This window comes from Castanea sativa, chromosome 5 (genome assembly GCF_040712315.1).
Source record: "Castanea sativa cultivar Marrone di Chiusa Pesio chromosome 5, ASM4071231v1".
Classification (NCBI taxonomy): Eukaryota; Viridiplantae; Streptophyta; class Magnoliopsida; order Fagales; family Fagaceae; genus Castanea; species Castanea sativa.
In genome coordinates, this window is record NC_134017.1 from 70,935,241 (window position 1) to 70,953,323 (window position 18,083).

The 18,083-nt window shown below is 34.1% G+C and overlaps 2 protein-coding genes and 1 long non-coding RNA gene across 3 annotated transcripts; all 3 read left to right on the forward strand.

The window, feature by feature from the left end:
• The first annotated feature begins 4,487 nt into the window (after positions 1–4,487).
• Positions 4,488–6,789, forward strand: LOC142637007 (uncharacterized). The gene is made up of 3 exons (XR_012844456.1): positions 4,488–4,731; positions 5,707–6,071; positions 6,162–6,789. It is a non-coding gene; the product is annotated as an uncharacterized LOC142637007 (long non-coding RNA).
• A 2,438-nt stretch (positions 6,790–9,227) lies between these two features.
• Positions 9,228–13,267, forward strand: LOC142636325 (cysteine-rich receptor-like protein kinase 10). Its single transcript, XM_075810510.1, has 7 exons — positions 9,228–10,178; positions 11,192–11,326; positions 11,431–11,552; positions 11,743–11,953; positions 12,074–12,311; positions 12,451–12,601; positions 12,717–13,267. The coding sequence occupies exons 1-7, from the start codon at positions 9,344–9,346 to the stop codon at positions 13,044–13,046; spliced, it is 2,022 nt and encodes a 673-aa protein (XP_075666625.1). The 5' UTR covers positions 9,228–9,343; the 3' UTR covers positions 13,047–13,267.
• A 722-nt stretch (positions 13,268–13,989) lies between these two features.
• Positions 13,990–17,947, forward strand: LOC142637245 (cysteine-rich receptor-like protein kinase 25). The gene is made up of 7 exons (XM_075811528.1): positions 13,990–14,947; positions 15,537–15,683; positions 15,801–15,922; positions 16,002–16,212; positions 16,475–16,712; positions 16,994–17,144; positions 17,298–17,947. The coding sequence occupies exons 1-7, from the start codon at positions 14,158–14,160 to the stop codon at positions 17,628–17,630; spliced, it is 1,992 nt and encodes a 663-aa protein (XP_075667643.1). The 5' UTR covers positions 13,990–14,157; the 3' UTR covers positions 17,631–17,947.
• The last annotated feature ends 136 nt before the right edge of the window (positions 17,948–18,083 follow it).

Below are 18,083 nucleotides of genomic sequence, written 5' to 3' on the forward strand. Positions count from 1 at the left end.
GAAGCATGTGGATCTAAACATCAAACATAGGAAAGCGAAGATCTAAGCATAGAAAGCATGGCATAAAGCATAAAGCATAAAGCATGTAGATCAAGACAAATAACATATAAACAAGCATGGAAGAACATGGATCTAAGCTAACAACATGCTAGGAGCAAGATAAAGCAAGAAACATGCTAAGGAAAGCAATAAAATATGTTATTAAGGCAAAAATAAGCTTGATAAAGCTTGAAAAAAATCTTTGGAAAGAAAAGGGTATGGATTGTAGCTAAAAAGTTACATTCACACCCCTAAACCTCAAATCCAAGGTATGGAACCAAGGAGAGGAAGATGAAAGGTATGAACACTACCTTGTATTTTTGGAGAAGAGAGAAGAATCAAGAAACTTTGATGTGTTTTTGTGTTTTTAGGAGAGAAATATGGTGAGAAAAGAGAGAGAAAAAATGCCCAAAACAGCTCCCAAAAACCTAATTTTTCAGTTCTAGTCTGAGGCACACTTTTCGAGGCACGGCGCACCTTGTTGGTGTGTGGACTGGGCCCAACGGCCCTACAAGGACTGCCAGGCTAATGTCATCGTGACATCAGCAAATTCCTCTTGTTGCACTTTTTGGTTCCAACTTCGGATGCGCATTTGGAGGTCTTCCTGGACTCAAATTGAGGCAATCTTGATGTCCCTGGAAATCTCTAGATGTCTATTTTTCATAACACTAAAGAAATTAAAATTTCAACTATTGAATCAAAAGTTATGACTTCAAGAAGTGCGTTGACACGATTTTCACCATTTTCTCGATATTTCAACCATTTTAACTCCAATTTTGACCCATGAATAGTCGTTGGAATTAGAATTTGATTATCTTCACACTGGCATTGGTCTCAACCCATTTTGACGACTAGATCAAGATTAGGGTTTCTCGAGCCCACTAAGAGTCAACTCCTGGTCAAATTTGGTCAAATTTGCTAAAAATCTTTAAGAAGCTCGGGTTTGATATAAGATCATGAAAAATATTATTTTGTGAGGATTTTGACCTTCGGTCAACCTCGGGTTGACTAGGGGCATTTTGGTCATTATAGCTGAAAAAGTCACTTTGGGTGCTCCGGTGTTCGAATGGGTTGTGTCATGTCATTTTTGATGTTCTCGCTACCCCATGGGGAGAAAATAATATTTTTGGATTTTTCGAGGTTTGAAATGCAAATCGAGGGTGAACAAAATACGATATCAACATGGACTGGTTACCATGGTAATCCGAGGAACAGGTTTATTGTGAGATGTAATAGCCTAACCGAGAAGTAATCAATTGATTCACCAAGGATTTAGCTTTGGTTTCCATCCCCAAGGAACACAAAGAAGTTGATGCGGAGCCCACCGTTATAGTCACCTCTGCATTAATTGGCTATTCCTACCTAATTTTAGCCTCATTAAATGCCGAATAATTGGCTTGAACAGTAGAGGCACCCCAAAAGTCTCTTCATAATCAAAAAATGTTAGGGAGATGTCTGATGGGACAAGTATCTCCCCAAATCCAACTAACAGATACACAACTGGAAAGGAAGAAGAAGGGAGGATAAAAGGAGGAGATGGCCAACAAGAAAGGGGGCTCCAAAAAATTAGAATCAGAATACAAGAGAGCAAAAATTTGCATTTGCCTTTGAATTACTCATTGTACCTTGGGAACTAGTTTTTTTTCTCAATAACGATGTTTATTTTTGTCTTTCCTTGCCTTGGATCACCTGTCCAATCTTCCCATTGTGGAGTTCTGCACTTATTTACTCAGAAATTAGTTGTGTTGATCAAGAATCCATTCATAGCTTTTCATAGTTTTTGTTTTTGACCCCACAGAATTCATTTTAATTCAAACTTTAGGGCTTTAATTTTTTTTCATTTTTTTTTTAAAGAAAATGAAACGATAATTACATTAGCAAGTCACAATACAGATACACAAAGTAGTTGTACACTTGTACAATAATTTTTAAGGCTTCTAACACGTGAATTGGTCGAGTTACATAAATTACGAAATCTTTCTATTGGACCAAGAGTTGTAATCAGTAACATTACCTGATATTTTTTTTATTAAGAATATCAAAGTTAGAATCCTCTTCCTCACTTATAAGAACAGTTCAATTATAAAAAATAAAAAATAAATGGAAAAATTATGACAAGATCAAACCATGCATTTTAAGTAAATTATAATATTTTCCAAAAATAAAAAATAAATAAAGAAAGAAATCAAATCAAAATTTTGACAAAGAATTCCTGGATGTCAGTTTAGAAGACTGTTCCAAAAAAAAAAAAATAGAGAGAGAAAACTATATCAAAATATTTTCATAATAATATTTGGTAGTAGATTATTACAGGCTATTACTGTTGGCAAAATAGTAATTTCAACGCTAGATTCATATTAAAAACTTTTAACAATCTGCTATCTAAAATTTGTTGTAAAAATGTTGTAAATATAGCACCTCTCGAAAAGGGAAATACCTATGATGATACCCAATCACATACTCAATCACAACTTACTTTGGTGTCATTTTGTAATTGAATTTCAACACCTACATATGTCACCTACACAAAAACTTGATAAGAAAAAATTAAGTGAATCAATCACGAGGTGACACTGCATATTGTGAATTTGAGTGTTTCCTAAACTTTCTCTTCAATAAGACATTATTAACAGATGGCCATTCTATACTTGCCGAAACTGGTGAAAAGTTCGCAGTCGCTCTCTTCCCTCACTTTTCCAATTCAGTCCGTAGCCATCAGCGACTTTTTCTTTTCCATCCCATATGTTGTCTCCATTTTCCTCTACAGTCATTATCTGAACGATTTTCTTCACATTTAATCGTTTATTTATCAATATTTATTTATTTTGATAGATAAATTTATTTATTTTATTTATATATGTAGTATTATTTTCCCCCTTATGCCCCGGGGCCTTGACCCCTCGTAAGGACCGAAATATTGAAGATGCTTGATTAACTTGGTTTACTTCTTGCTTCACGTGTACGGCATAGTAATATAGTATACCCTGTGTGAAATATTAGTGAAAAATTAATCTAAGTATTTATCTTGGTCTTTTTCTTCTTCCTCTTCTTCTCAAAAAAAGAAAAAAAAAATCTTGGTCTTTAAAATTATCAAAATGCTTTAATATAGAATAATCAAAAATAAAAAATCCCTTTTGACATGGAAAGATTGGTTGGCTAACTCAATTAATACTTGGTCTATTTGGATTAAGGAGGAAGAGTAGAGTAAAGTTGGCTAGAAATTAGCCTAATTTTTGGTTAACTCTACTCTACTCTCTTCTTTCTTCCCCTTCATCTAAACAGGTCATTAAGTACTCTCGGAGTTCTATGGATAGTGTTCCTTTCACTTGCATTCATGGTGGGATTTATAACTAAATTCATAGTGGGATCTACTATGTATGTAAGAGAAGGGAGCACCATTCCACTATACTCCAAGAGTACATATGAATTTTCCCTGTAGCAGACCCCTTGTCATACGTACAAAGATTATAACTAATTATGCACTTATGCTATATATAAATACATAACAGTTTTCAATTGAGTTATTAGGTTTTTATTAGTTTTCACCTAAACCCACTATTAATATCACCTTATCATCTAATATTAATTAGATATCACCTCAACTGTTGTAAATGAAGAGTTAAGGAAACAGAAAATTTTCATCTTCACCATTCATTTCCTATGAAAAAAATCACAAAAAAAATGTTTAAAATATACCAACTGAAATCTTAGTTTTTGATGATGCAGTTGATAGTATACTTATTTTGCTTGAGAAATAAACATTTGCAACATGAAAAACAATTGAAAGGATATCAGTGTTGTATTAGTCTAATGTTTCCTGAGCCAAATTTAGAACAATAAACATTTACTAGTATTCAACATGTTATCTTTGTTATGCCATGAAATTCTGTTCATATTGAGTTTTGGTGCCATATTATTATGATTTTTTATAAATACGATAGAACTTCAACTTATTCGATGATAAAAGACTTTACTTGTTAAGGTAACTAATGCTATAGCATGTTACTTAATTTAAACTATTGTACTAATTATGGAGTCAAAGTACTCTCTCTTTCTATCTATCTATATATATATATATATATATATAAATCAAAGCCTTTACTGGCACCACAATTTTCCACATTAGCACTATACAATATTTGAAAAATTAAAAACACTATTTTCAAAACCCAATACTTATCTCTTTTTATTTTTGTTGATAAAACTCGATATTTATCTTTAAAAATAAACGAAACCCGATAGACACAAACACAAGTTAAAATCTTCTGTCTCACTTTTTCTGCTCTACTGTATACTGCACCAATAAAAACTTGTCACGTGTTTACCTAATTAATTAAATACTATCATTATTCACTTATTAATGCTACCGTTATTAATTAATAGTAGTATTTAATTAATTAGGTAGAGTGGAGCAAGAAAAGTGTACAGAAGATTTGTACTCCCACAGACACAAACACAAACTCAACATGCAGGCTTACTCTTCTCTCTTCACGCAACCCCTGATTCCTTTCTCTTTGGCTTAAACACAGAGCATCCCTCTTCTCTTAGTCTCACTCTCTTTATTCATAGCCTTTGCTGGCTCAAGTCTTGACCTCTAATTTATAATCAATGGTACCGATATCTTTTTGCAAAAACAGGCCAGCCCATCACCATGAATAGCTACCTTTTGTTCAAAATTTGTATCCTCTCTAGGTGAGTTTTTATTCCTTGATTATATTATTCTATTTAATAATATATGTTTGCAATCCAATTTGACTTATCTTATTCAATTCTTCTCTGTTTTATATATATGTGGACGATCTTCCTGTTTGATCTTGATCAAAACCCAACCAAAATATATTTAACTAAAACTCAGGGATTAGGTTCTCAAAAACATATAGAGTCTCACCAGTTTTCTTGCTTAGTTTCTCTGTAATATTCTCTCTCATGTTTTTGCTGGTATAATGGTTGAAAGAATGATTTGAGAATTGGTATCCTTTGTAATGGCCAACCTAAGTGTTTGACAAAATGTCTCAGTGAAATTAGAATCAGTGAAAATTAAAGCCTTGGTAAAAATTTTACATTTGTAGCTATTGTGTATGAAGAAACAATAAAAACATACAACATATCATTAAAAACATACATATCGTTAAATAATTTTTACTCATTTAAAAATTTGTAATATGCCTTTTGATTTTGCATATTGATAGAGGTATTCATTAAAGCTTGCTATATGTCAAGTCTCTCTCAACCCTCTCTCTGAATCTTTGCCTCAAATTTATAATATCTAATACCATGCCCATCTTGCATATATATAACTGAGTTATATAACTTATGTTTTAGACCAAATTATATCTGTAGCCTTTTGTAATTTCCTGTAGCTGAATTCTTTTAAAATAGAGTTCCGAACTTGTTTATATCTATAATTATATATAGCAATGGATTGGTCTTTTTATGCACTACCTTTACAACTCCAATGCAAAGAATTATTGTAGTTCTTAGCTTGTATTGATCATATCATTTGAGTTTTGCATTTGCCTTTAACTCTATTCTTCTGCTTGCAATATCCCAGCTAAATATGGTCATTTTTGTTTCTCTATATTACTGTAGTCCTTAGCATGTATGGATCATTCTTCTTCAATTGATTTATAATCAGTTAATGCTTTCATAATCTTTATATGGGGCAAGATATGAAGGCACATGATGGTCCAATTTCGGCAATGAAATTCAGTCGTGATGGGCAGTATCTTGCAAGTGCTAGTGAAGATGGGATTGTGCGATTATGGCAGGTGATGGAGGATGAGAGATCTAATGAACTTGACATTCCAGAAATAGACCCATCCTGCTTATATTTCATAGTGAATCATCTCTCTGAATTGAAACCTCTCTTTGCCAATAAAGAGAAAACGTGTAAAGTGAGCAACCCGAGGAAATCATCAGACACAGCATGCGTAATTTTTCCCCCTAAACTTTTATGAATTTTGGAGAAACCATTGCATGAGTTCCGCGAGCACAGTGGTGACATATCAGATATCTCATGGTCTAGGAATAATGTAAGTAAATTATTTCAGTGCCAATTTAATTTTATGGATTAAGTATAAATGTTATTGATTTTCATGAATGTGATGTTTATTTTGATGCAGTATCTGCTCTCATCATCAATTGACCATATTGTTCGTCTGTGATGAGTGGGATGTCATCATTGCACATAGTAATTATGGTGAGCTCATTGATGTTCCATTGTTTCAACCTAAAATCTATTTTGTTAGTTAAGGAACCAGCCAGGGTTGGATAAATGTTGGGGCAATATCCTGATGTTATTGTTTTAATATGCTGGAGTTATTGTTGCTGATTTTTACGTTATGCTGTGATGTAGTAACTTGCGTTTAGTTTAACCTTGATGATGATTCAGTGGTTCAATAGATGGAAAAGTTCGTATTTGGGCTATTCATGGTTGTCAAGTTGTAGACTGGAATAATGTAAGAGAAATTGTCATTGTAGTGTGTTATCGCCCTGATGGGCAGGTTTGGTGATTTTCTTGCTCTTTTGTCTTATAGATAGGATCATCAATAGTAAGTGATGCTATGTTAACATCTCTTTGTTTCTATCACAAGGGAGCATTGTTGGCTTCATTGATGAAATTATAAGATTTATTAGCTTGATTATAAGATGTAAGGTGAGTTAGGTTGCTTAGATTTTGTGTAAATTTAATATTTGCTTGAAATCACTTTTGACAGCTTAAAGGAAATAAATGAGATTTTAGAAGGAGAATTTTTGGTGTCAAGATTGTCTACTTGCGGTTGCCATTGACTTATGTGTAAATTAAATTTTTAGAATAAAGCTTAGTTTGGATAGTGCGTTTTGTGGCCACGTTTTGAGATTCTGCGTTTTTTTTTTTTTTTCAACGTGCATGAACAGTAACCGGTACTGTTCATGCACGTTATTTTACTGTGCGGGAGACCAATTTCACTGTTCACGCACTGTAGCTGCACTGTTTACGCACTGTTCATGGGATCCACAAGCACTTATTCAGAAAAAAAATATTAAAAATGGGTCCCACAACACTATTCACACATTTAAAAATTATTTTACTACAGTGTTTTTAGTTTTCAGTTTTCAGCAATAAGCTCTATCCAAACGGACCCTAAAGATAGATGTGGCAATAGTGTTTATTGAAATTCTTGACACATTGAATGTTTAGGAGCATGATCTCCAAAAATACAGTAGAGCGAAAATTAGATTCGTGTAGTGAGGCTGATTTACAATTAACATAAATTTGTATGTTTTTATTGTTGCAAAATTAAATTTGGATTCTGGCTTTGAGCCGAGCTAGGTAAACATATAATGATTGCAATTCTTTATAGATAGTTTTTTTTTTCTTCTTCTTTTAGATTTTTTCTTGATGGGCAAATCAACCACTTATCGATTCCTTTAGCCTTTCCTTTTACCGTGAGGTTAATTAATTATTTTATTATTTAACTATTCCGTGTATTGCACAGATTAGTGACTAGTTATTGTATAATTAAGTAAGAATGTCAAAGAAAAAAAAAAGTGAGAATCTCGAAACTTACTAAATATTGCTAGTTTGGTTATCTCCTTTTGGGAAAAAAGCCACACAAACCATTTCAAAACATAATTGCATTATCTTCATCGTGCTTTTTGGCCAAATAGCGTGATTTTTCAATTTTTGCAAGTTGTACCATGTGAACAACAATAAAAAAAAACGCTATTTTTTAAAGTATAAAAAGTAGTATTAAAATTTTCTTAAAAATAGTTCATTAAGGAATATGGTTAGGACTTAGAATTAGAGGGGTGGCTCTATTGTTGGCTACATGCGATGGTTTCGATATTTAGCTTTATTGTTGTTTAGCCAATGAATCTTTTATTTGGAAGCCTTTGATGCGTGCGACTGCAGCTAGGAAAAGACATTTATTTTGTTTAAATTTTTTTTGAAGGGTCGATTGTTTGTTTTGAGTCAAATTTATTAGCTGGACTTAATTTTTTTAGCTTTGTTATTTGTAATTTTTGTTTTTGGACTAATCTTTTTAGGCTTATATATTTTGTTTTAGATTTTAGATCTATAGATTTTTTTTTTATGACCCTTAAATGGAGGAAAAGGCTAACGTTGCAAATTATTTTATAATTTACTAACTCGGTGAATAGCTATTGGTAAGTAAAAAAGTTATGTAAGTGGTAAGTCCAAATGCAAATTAGTAAGAATTTGTATCTCAACTATTTGTAAAAATATTTTAAATAAGTTTGTAGTTGTAGCATTATTTTTAAAAGAGTTAATATTATTTTTAAGGGAGTAATGCATAATTTTATAGAATAAAATTATTAAAATTAACACATATATACATATACTAATATTTTTATTAAAAAAAAAAATTGAGGGTGACCATTACTTCCCAAAGTCAATGTGGGCAGCGGTCCCTAATTTCATTAACAAATGTTTTATGAGAACTCAAAACCTAATAATATTATAGGAAAAAAATTAAATGGGAAAAATTAATAGATATTTTATAAGAGCAAGATAGGGATACAGTTTTTAAATGGTGTTACTTAAGTTCTTCTCTTAAGCTTTTTTTTTTATGAATAAAATGGCAGTGTATTTTTTAAGTTAAGTAGTCATATGACAGGATTTTAAAATAAGAACTTAAGAAACATTACTTAAAGGATTGTATATAAATTTTATCTTTTTTTTTATAAACTTCTTACTAGAAAAAGAAAAAATAAAATTGAATCTCTTGATAAACCTTTTTTTTTTTTTTTTTATGAAGATGATAACAAAATTTTACTAAAATAATGAATTAATAAATGTTCGATATCCTGGGACGTGAGTAATTCTTAAGTACTCCCGGAGCACGGAGAATGGTACTCCCTCCTCTCATATTCATGATGAGGTTCGCTCATTAAATTCATGATAGGGTCTACCATGAATGTGAGAGGAGGAAGCACCATTTCACTATACTCCGAGACTACCTACGAATTTTCCCTGGGACGGGTCCATTACCATTAGTATCTACGGTTACGTTTTTAATAATTGCCGACGTCTGTTTTGGTCATACTGCTGTTTTCAACCCAGCAAATCATCTCGCCTCATCTGTAACAAGGACACAGCATTAAAGGGTTTTTTTGTCAGAATTGGTTGACGTGTTGACTTGCGTTAAGAGACGCCCTCATCCTAACGGCAGACTATACGTCTTCATTGCTCGTATCTATCCTCTAACAAGTACCTAATCCCATTCATTCTCATCAAAACATGTACTAATACAATAAATAAATCTCTGCATAATTTCCAAGAGGAAGAGATTAATTCAACAAAATGACTTCCTTCAATCCTTTCTCTCTTCCAATCTTGTTCTTTTCCATACTCAGCCTTAGCTTCCTAAGCCTCACCACTCATGCTGCTGACCCTGTTCACCTCATGGATGTATGTGCAAACAACACTTTCAGCGCCAATAGCATCTACCAAACCAATCTAAAGTCCCTCCTCTCTTCACTCGACTCCAACACCACACGCAACATCGAATTCTTCAACACCACCACTGGCCAAAACACCTCCGACCCTGTCTACGGTCTCTTCAACTGTCGCGGCGATGTCACCCCTCAACTCTGCCGAGACTGCGTGAACGCGGCGGTGAAAGTACTAACCAGCAAGTGTTCAAGAGAGAAGGTCGCTCTGACATACTACGACGAGTGTATAGTGCGCTACTCAAACCGGTCGTTCTTCTCCACCGTGGACGAAAAACCAAGGCTGGGCTTGTTGAACACCCAGAATGTAACTGATCAGGACAAGTTTAATCGATTGCTGAACACTTCGATGCTTGAGTTAGCAACTGAAACCTCGGACTTTCCGACGGGTTCTAAGAAGTTTGGGACCAAGCAAGTGAACATATCTGCGTTTCAAACACTGTACAACCTTGCACAGTGTACCCCGGACCTGTCCAGCACCGATTGCAAAACTTGTCTACAGGATGCTGTGAAGCTTCTTCCATGGTGTTGTAGTGGAAAACAAGGGGGTAGAATTGTTTTTCCTAGTTGCAATGTTAGGTACGAATTGTACCCATTTTACACTTTGGCAGCCACTGCGCCTACACCTTCACCTGGGGTTCAATCTCCACCGCCTCCAAGTCCAAGTTCCGTGAGTGGACCGAAAGGTAAAGTGGTTCACCCATTAATCCCATTTGAACTCTTTTTCATTCTTTATTAGTATTAGTTAATGCTATTAGGTGGTGTTAACTTATGTCAACATTTCACAGCTTGCTTTTTGGAAGAGCTTTATCTAATTCGTAGTACAATAGTCTATAATAATATGTTTTCTCTATCGGTTTGGTTTTGGTGTGAATCACTCTCTTCATCTTTAAGAAATATGGCATAATTAGGTAAAATGTATGGTCGTGCCCATGAGTGGTTGCCATCATGACTGGTACTGATAATATAAACAACAAATTAATATCTTTAAAATAAGCAAGTGTTTCTGTATTTAGACATTAGATTATAGAGTCCATTATACTATTATAGGGTCTGGACCCCGCCAATATGTGTATTCTATAAAGCAGATCAGTTGTACCCAAATTCAACAACAGACAAACGAGGAAAAAATGAATTGAAAGTTGACTAGATACGATAAATTGAATTACATAATGTTTCATGATTTCAAATCCTCTGTATTTAGACAAACTTCTAACTAGCCTTAATTAAAAAATAAAAATTGACAATGTTAGATACTATAATGTTTAGTTCATGAGTATGGGTTGTTTTCTTTACCTGCGGTTACATTCCTTTTATGTGTTTATGTGATTCTTAGTGGTTGACGGTCTTTTGGACCATTTTCTCTGTTCCGTAGTGCATAACTTGATTACCTTTAAAAAAAAAAAATTAAGCTGATAAACTACCACGTGTTAGAAATTTAAGCTGATAAGAAATTGTGAATCTAGTCACTCAATCATTATTGTGACAATTTATTTCTTATGTACATTTAACTGAAGAAAGTAGGATTAAAAAAAAAAACTGATCACTATGACTCTCAATTATACAGTGAAACTTAATCATTTTCAAGAAAGTGCTTATCATCTCTGACCATTGTATTGTTGAGCATGTCTGAAACATGTGGCAATCAACAATGAATTTGAGCTGTACCAAGTGCAATCATACGATGTTGTTTATGCAGATAAAAGCAAACTGTCAACATCAAAAATAATCGCCATCGTTGCTCCAATTTCTGCCTCTGTGGTTCTATTCATTGTGGGGTGCTGTTTCCTAATTAGGAGAGGAAAGAAGTACAATGCAGTAGACGGAGAAAATGGTAATGAATAAGTCAATTGGATATATGCAGTCTTTTATGTCCTCATGTCCGAATACAATGCTCTTTGGAGTGTAATATCTCACGTATATTCTTTGCATTTGTAGCTGCCAATGATATTACAACTGTAGAGTCCTTGCAATATAATTTTGTTACAATTGAAAGTGCCACAAACAAATTCTCAGAGGATAACAAGCTTGGTGAAGGAGGATTTGGTCAGGTTTACAAGGTATGCAATTAGAATACTTCACTAATTTTATTTTTATTACCATGCTATATTACAGGGCAGTACTAGTTAAGCATAACAAATTAAACACATAAAAATGTGAGTAATTTAAAGTTCACAAGATTTTGATGTTGGACATTTTCAAATTATACAAAGTAAACTATTCTAAGGATTGGTTAAATTATATTCTCAGGGAACACTTCCTAATGGACAAGAAATAGCTGTGAAGAGGTTATCAAAAAGCTCAGGACAGGGTGCAGAACAATTTAAGAATGAGGTTGTAGTGGTTGCCCAGCTTCAACACAGAAATTTAGCAAGGCTATTGGGCTTTTGCTTGCAAGGAGAAGAAAAGATACTTGTTTATGAATTTGTGCCCAACAAGAGTCTTGACTATATTCTATATGGTCTGTCCATTTGAACATATGTTTAATAGTCTTATGTCATTATGATACCAAAGTAGTAATCAAGAATCATTTGTTTAAGCTTTTGTTCCTAACATGAAGTAATTTTTGATGAACTTGTAGACCCAAAAAAACAGGGACTACTGGATTGGTCAAGACGTTACAAGATAATAGGCGGGATTGCTCGAGGAATCCAATATCTACATGAAGATTCTCGACTTCGAATTATACATCGTGATCTCAAAGCTAGCAATGTATTGTTGGATGCAGATATGAACCCAAAAATTTCAGATTTTGGCATGGCAAGGATATTTGGAGTTGATCAAACTCAAGGAAACACAAGTAGAATTGTGGGGACATAGTAAGTTCTGACATTTTTCGCATTACATCATTTCTGAAACCAGTCAAGAGTCAGCTATGAACTCAACTTAAATAATTAGACTCATCAGAATAAGGTTATTGACTTCTTATTAACTCTGTTATGTTCTTGGTTCTTGTAGTGGTTATATGTCTCCAGAGTACGCCATGCATGGGGAATTCTCTGTGAAGTCGGATGTGTATAGCTTTGGTGTCTTGGTTCTAGAGATTATCACTGGCAAGAAGAATAGTAATTTCTATGAATCAGAAGTTGCTGAGGACCTCTTGAGTTATGTAAGTGTGAAATTGATGTTGTAAATATTTTCCCATTAAATGTCTATATCATCTTCTCCAAGTTGCTTAGAAGAGAAGTGTGGCATTCTGAACACAACATGATAAATTGGTGCAGGTTTGGATACATTGGAGGGATGGTAGGCCTTTGGAATTGTTGGATCCAGCTTTGGGAGATTCGTTTTCTAGAGATGAAGTCATGAGATGCATCCATATTGGTTTATTATGTGTTCAAGAAGATCCAGCTGACAGACCCACCATGGCGACAATAGTTCTCACACTTACAAGCGGCTCAGTTTCACTGCAAGCACCTCCACAGCCAGCATTTTTTGCCAAAACAGACACAAACATCCCAATAAAGGGCCTGGAGTCATCAGATCAATCTACAAGCAAGTCAATGCCATGGTCTGTTAATGAAGCATCCATTACTGAATTAGACCCTCGATAGTTATATTTCCAACTTAAGTCTCTGTTTACCAAGTGATGAATTGAGTTATGGTTCCATATGACATTTGCTTATGGAATAGAAATTCAATATGTTTAGAGTATCCAGTAGTTCAGTTGGAACAACCATCCAAATCCTCTGTACGTTTGGTGTACATTATAGTTTTTGCTCTGAAGATGAATAAATGGGATGGGCGTCAATCATTTAAGAATGTTGCAATTAAAGTCAATAGTTTCCAAAACTATTTCATTTTGAATAAGTTAAAAAACAACGAGGCTCTTGGAATCTGCAGTCCCATTCTTTTGGCAAATAAAATAACATAAAATAAATATGGTGAAATGAAATAAATACCAGAGATCAAAATATGCAAGAAAATATTAAATATCTCCAATTTCTAGAACACGTAATAGTCCAGTTAAGCTAATCAACTGCTACCGAAAGTATCAAAAACTTGTGGCTTTTTAGTACCACCAAAAGATACAGTCGTTATCTTTCTCTTTCTTTCGTTCTTTATACTTGTTTCTCAACACGTTCTGGCAGAATAGTCAAAACTGTCTTGCTCATGATCCGGTGCAATTGCACCACCATGCAATTAATCCTCTTCTATTTTACAACAATTTTTTACATAAATTTGATAGTAATTTAAAGTAAATTTGATTCAAAATTTATGAAAAACATAAAAATTTATATAAAAAATTAAAAATATTTTTGTTGCCCATAAATTTTCTTAAAAAATAATTTTTAAATAATCTCTCTGAGTACATCTTATATCAGATCTTAGAAGGTGTTTAGTGTATTATTTCAAACAATAATTTCAATTTTTAAACAATATTACACGTATTTTTACATATTTTTTTAGTCACATATATTTTTATGTATATTTTTAAATAACAATTTTTAATTTTTAAGTGTATATATCAAACCCCCGATTTAAGAGACGTGACATACACTCATCTTTTTCATTCGTTTAAAAGGGTAAAAAAAAAAATCTTGCTACCTTATCTTTTTTCTCTCTCTCTCTCTCTCTCTCTCTTATCCTAAAAAATTAGTTGGAGCTGTCTCTCTCTCTCTCTCTCTCTCTCTCTTATATCGAAAAGACCAGGGAAGCTAAGCGATGTGCGGAAAAATGGTCGACTTCGAAATCCCCATATCGATTAAGATTGTGTCTTTCTTTCTCTTATTAAGCTTGCTTAGCCATACCACTGAGTCAGCACCTACATACGCCTCTCACTCCTGCTCCAATTCAAGCTTTTTCGCACCCAACAGCACCTACCAAGCCAATCTCGACCTCCTCCTCTCTGCTCTATCCTCCAACTCCACAAACCAAGATGGTTTCTTCAAAACCCAAGTGGGTCAAAACCAACCCAACATAGTCACAGGCCTTTTCCTCTGCCGTGCTGATCTCACCCCAATTGCTTGCCAAGACTGCATCTCCGTTGCAACGAAAGACATACAAAAACGTTGTCCCTTAGACAAAGTTGTCCTAATTTGGTACGATGAGTGCACTTTGCGTTACTCAAACGAGACTTTCCTCAATAACTTAGTACCTTATGTGAACTTTTTCACTACCAACCAGAGCGTCGTTGAGTTGGACCGGTTTAATGGGTTGTTGGCTAGCACCATGAAATCGTTGGCTCAGCAAGCTGCGAATTCGCAATCGAATAAGAAGTTTGCCACGGCGGTGGACAAGTTTACAAGCTCGTTGACACTGTATAGCCTGGTGCAGTGCACACCGGAGTTGTCTGTGAGTGAATGCTTGACATGTTTGGATAGTGCCATCGCTTCTCTTCCCATATGCTGCAATGGAAAACAAGGTGGAAAGGTTCTGCTTCCGAGCTCTAATGTTAGATATGAACTTTACCCATTTTTTAATTCCACTGCATCATCTTCTACACTTCCTCCAGGTACGCTGTAAATATTGCTATATATCTCTTTTGCTTTGACAAAATCAGTTTTTTGAAGAAAGGAAAATAGAAAATATTTAGGAGCACAATTTTTAAAGTATCTATAAATCTTGAGCTTGTGTTTATGTTGATAAATTGTCAGAAATTTGTGAATTTAAATATTTAATTAGTATTTTTTTTGTCAGCTGGACTAATTAATTAAGTTAGTACTGCTTGAGGCATATAGTGGAGACATTTCAAAAGTGAAGTCACTTCCTTACAGATCTCTATACCAACCAGGGGGGGGGGGGGGGGGGGTTGGGTTTGGTTGATGGCGGGCAGTACTAAACACATCGCAAATGCGTTTTTAATTCTCAAGTTCTCAACTACTTTTACCAATTAAGGTTTCAGCACATAATCATTAATCATATATATATATATATATATATATTTATATGGCTTCCTGTGGCTCCCCCTTTAATCAGTTATGTTACATAATCTTACAGTAAACAGACCTTGTAACACTCACTTAGCTTTCTGGACCTTTAATTCCCATAATGAACCATCAAAGTTTTGCCTAGCCAATGAGAAATGTTAATTTTTTATGCAGGAAAAAGCAAATCATCTCTAACAATAATCGCCATTGCTGTCCCAATTTCTGTTTCTATGGTGCTTTTGGTCGTTGGACTCTGCTTCATGTGTAGAAGAACAAGCAAAAAATACAATACATTACTGGAAGAAAAAGGATCATTAAAAGGTTTAGTTGATCATCATATATATGTAATTGTTCTTTTACATCGATGCAGCCTAACATTTTTTCTGTAATATTTTCATCATTTTCAGAATTCAATATATTTATTGTTTGGCTGTGTAGATGGAATTGAAATTACATCTGTAGAGTCCTTGCAATTTGACTTGGCCACAATTGAAGCTGCAACAAACAAGTTCTCTGATGATAATAAGATTGGGAAAGGTGGATTTGGCACAGTTTACAAGGTAGGAATAGTGTTAATATTAAAATTTAGTGATATATATACATGAAATGTCCTAAACTGTGATTCAAATATATTCCCAGGGTAACTTTTCTAATGGACAAGAAATAGCAGTGAAGAGGCTATCCAAAAGCTCTGTGCAGGGTGCAATAGAATTTAAGAATGAAATTATGCTGGTTGCCAAGCTTCAACACAGAAATCTAGCGAGGCTCTTAGGCTTTTGCTTGGAAGGAGAAGAAAAGATACTCATTTATGAATATGTGCCCAACAGAAGCCTTGATTGCTTTTTATTCGGTTTGGCCTATTTGAACTTATGCCCTGTTCTTGATTTATTTTTTATTTCGTGTCCTAGGGATTGCCTAGTAGCCTTAAAGTATATACAGTGATACATACATCACTTTAAAATCGCATGACATCTCAAATACACAAATGTTTTGAATAATTCAGCTGTGATGAACTTTTCACAAGATGAATCACTGCAAATTTAAAAAGCTGAGTCACTTGTCATGAGTCTCATTCACTTCTAAGTTGAAAACTGAATTTTGAAAATTTATAGACTCTGAGAAGCAAGGACAACTGGATTGGTCAACACGTTATAAGATCATAGGAGGCATTGCCCGAGGAATTCTTTATCTTCATGAAGATTCTCGGCTTAGAATTATACATCGTGATCTTAAAGCTAGTAATGTTTTGTTAGATGCCAATATGAACCCAAAGATTTCAGATTTTGGCATGGCAAAGATTTTTATAGTGGATCAAGCTCAAGGAAATACAAGTAGAATTGTTGGAACATAGTAAGTTTTTAATCACTATATTTGACTTTGCTTAATCTAAATCAACATAATCCCTTATTGTCTTATATTGCACATGAGAATTACTGAAAAGGAAAATACGTGTACTTTTTAAGGTGATTGGTAATTGAAAAAAAAAAAAATATATATATATATATATATAGATATACACACACTCAAATATACTACCATATATAGATATATACACACTCAAATATACTACCATAATTGGTTTTTGAAATGTGAATTGTTAATTTTGTTGTATTGATGGTACTTGTGGGTAGTGGCTATATGTCTCCAGAGTATGCAATGCAAGGACGATTTTCAGTAAAGTCCGATGTGTTTAGTTTTGGTGTCCTAATTCTAGAGATTATAAGTGGCAAGAAGAACAATTGTTTCTACCAATCAGAATGTGATGAGGACCTCTTAAGCTATGTGAGTGTGGATCAAATTATTTCAAGTTTGATTGAACTTTATGAATGCCAATAGAGTCAGTTCCAAGTGCTGAAGAGAAATTAATTGGGGTGTTTCTAGAGGTGGCCCTGACAAAGGGAAAAAAAGTACTGATTTTCAATATAATCTTTGCAGGCGTGGAAACAATGGAAGAATGGGACACCATTGGAATTGTTGGATCCAACTATTAGAGGTTCTTTTTCAAGAAATGAAGTCATTAGATGTATCCATATTGGCTTATTGTGTGTTCAAGAAGATCCATCCAACCGACCTACAATGGCAACAGTAGTTCTCATGCTTGACAGTTACTCTGTTAGCCTGCAGTTACCTCAGCAGCCAGCTTTTTTGCTTCGAAGTAGAGCAAATAGGAACAAGCCATCAAAGGAGCTACATGATAATAGTTTTTCAAGCCAGACAGTGCCATGGTCTGTGGATGGTGCACCGATCACTGAAGTATACCCTCGATAGTGGGAGGAAGTAAGGAGTTATCTAACTTGAATTAATTTTTTGTTTCCAAGTGATGAAACTTGAACTTATGCCTGCACATGGCTTTGGAATCTCCTCTATTAAGGTTTTACCTCCCCTTGCGGCCAAAAACTCATTAATATATCAAAAATAAATGTAAGTACTCATTGTGAATGCTAATTGGCCAATTTATGAGCAAATACAGAGCCAAGAGTAGAGTACTGGCGGTTGCCAGGGTTGGGTTCGGTAGGTGCGTAGAAAAGAAAAAAAAAAATTTGCATTATTTTTATAAATATTTTGCATGTGTTTGGCATTGATTATTTTTGCTGGCTTATTTTACTATTTAGTTTATTTTTGTTATTATTCATGGTTCTTACTGTACTTTTTGGTATTATTCATGGGTCTCATTATACTATTTCAGCTAACTTTTACATTTATTTAGCGTACTTTTAGGCT

What these genes read in the sequence shown, in the direction of transcription:
- LOC142636325 (XM_075810510.1), top strand. Translation starts at nt 9,344, where the DNA reads ATGACTTCCTTCAATCCTTTCTCTCTTCCAATCTTGTTCTTTTCCATA. An exon ending in TGCAGTAGACGGAGAAAATG is followed by an intron (nt 11,327 to 11,430) that starts GTAATGAATAAG and finishes TTGCATTTGTAG; the next exon opens with CTGCCAATGATATTACAACT. An exon ending in AGTAGAATTGTGGGGACATA is followed by an intron (nt 12,312 to 12,450) that starts GTAAGTTCTGAC and finishes TGGTTCTTGTAG; the next exon opens with TGGTTATATGTCTCCAGAGT.
- LOC142637245 (XM_075811528.1), top strand. Translation starts at nt 14,158, where the DNA reads ATGTGCGGAAAAATGGTCGACTTCGAAATCCCCATATCGATTAAGATT. An exon ending in GATTTGGCACAGTTTACAAG is followed by an intron (nt 15,923 to 16,001) that starts GTAGGAATAGTG and finishes ATATATTCCCAG; the next exon opens with GGTAACTTTTCTAATGGACA. An exon ending in ATGAGGACCTCTTAAGCTAT is followed by an intron (nt 17,145 to 17,297) that starts GTGAGTGTGGAT and finishes TAATCTTTGCAG; the next exon opens with GCGTGGAAACAATGGAAGAA.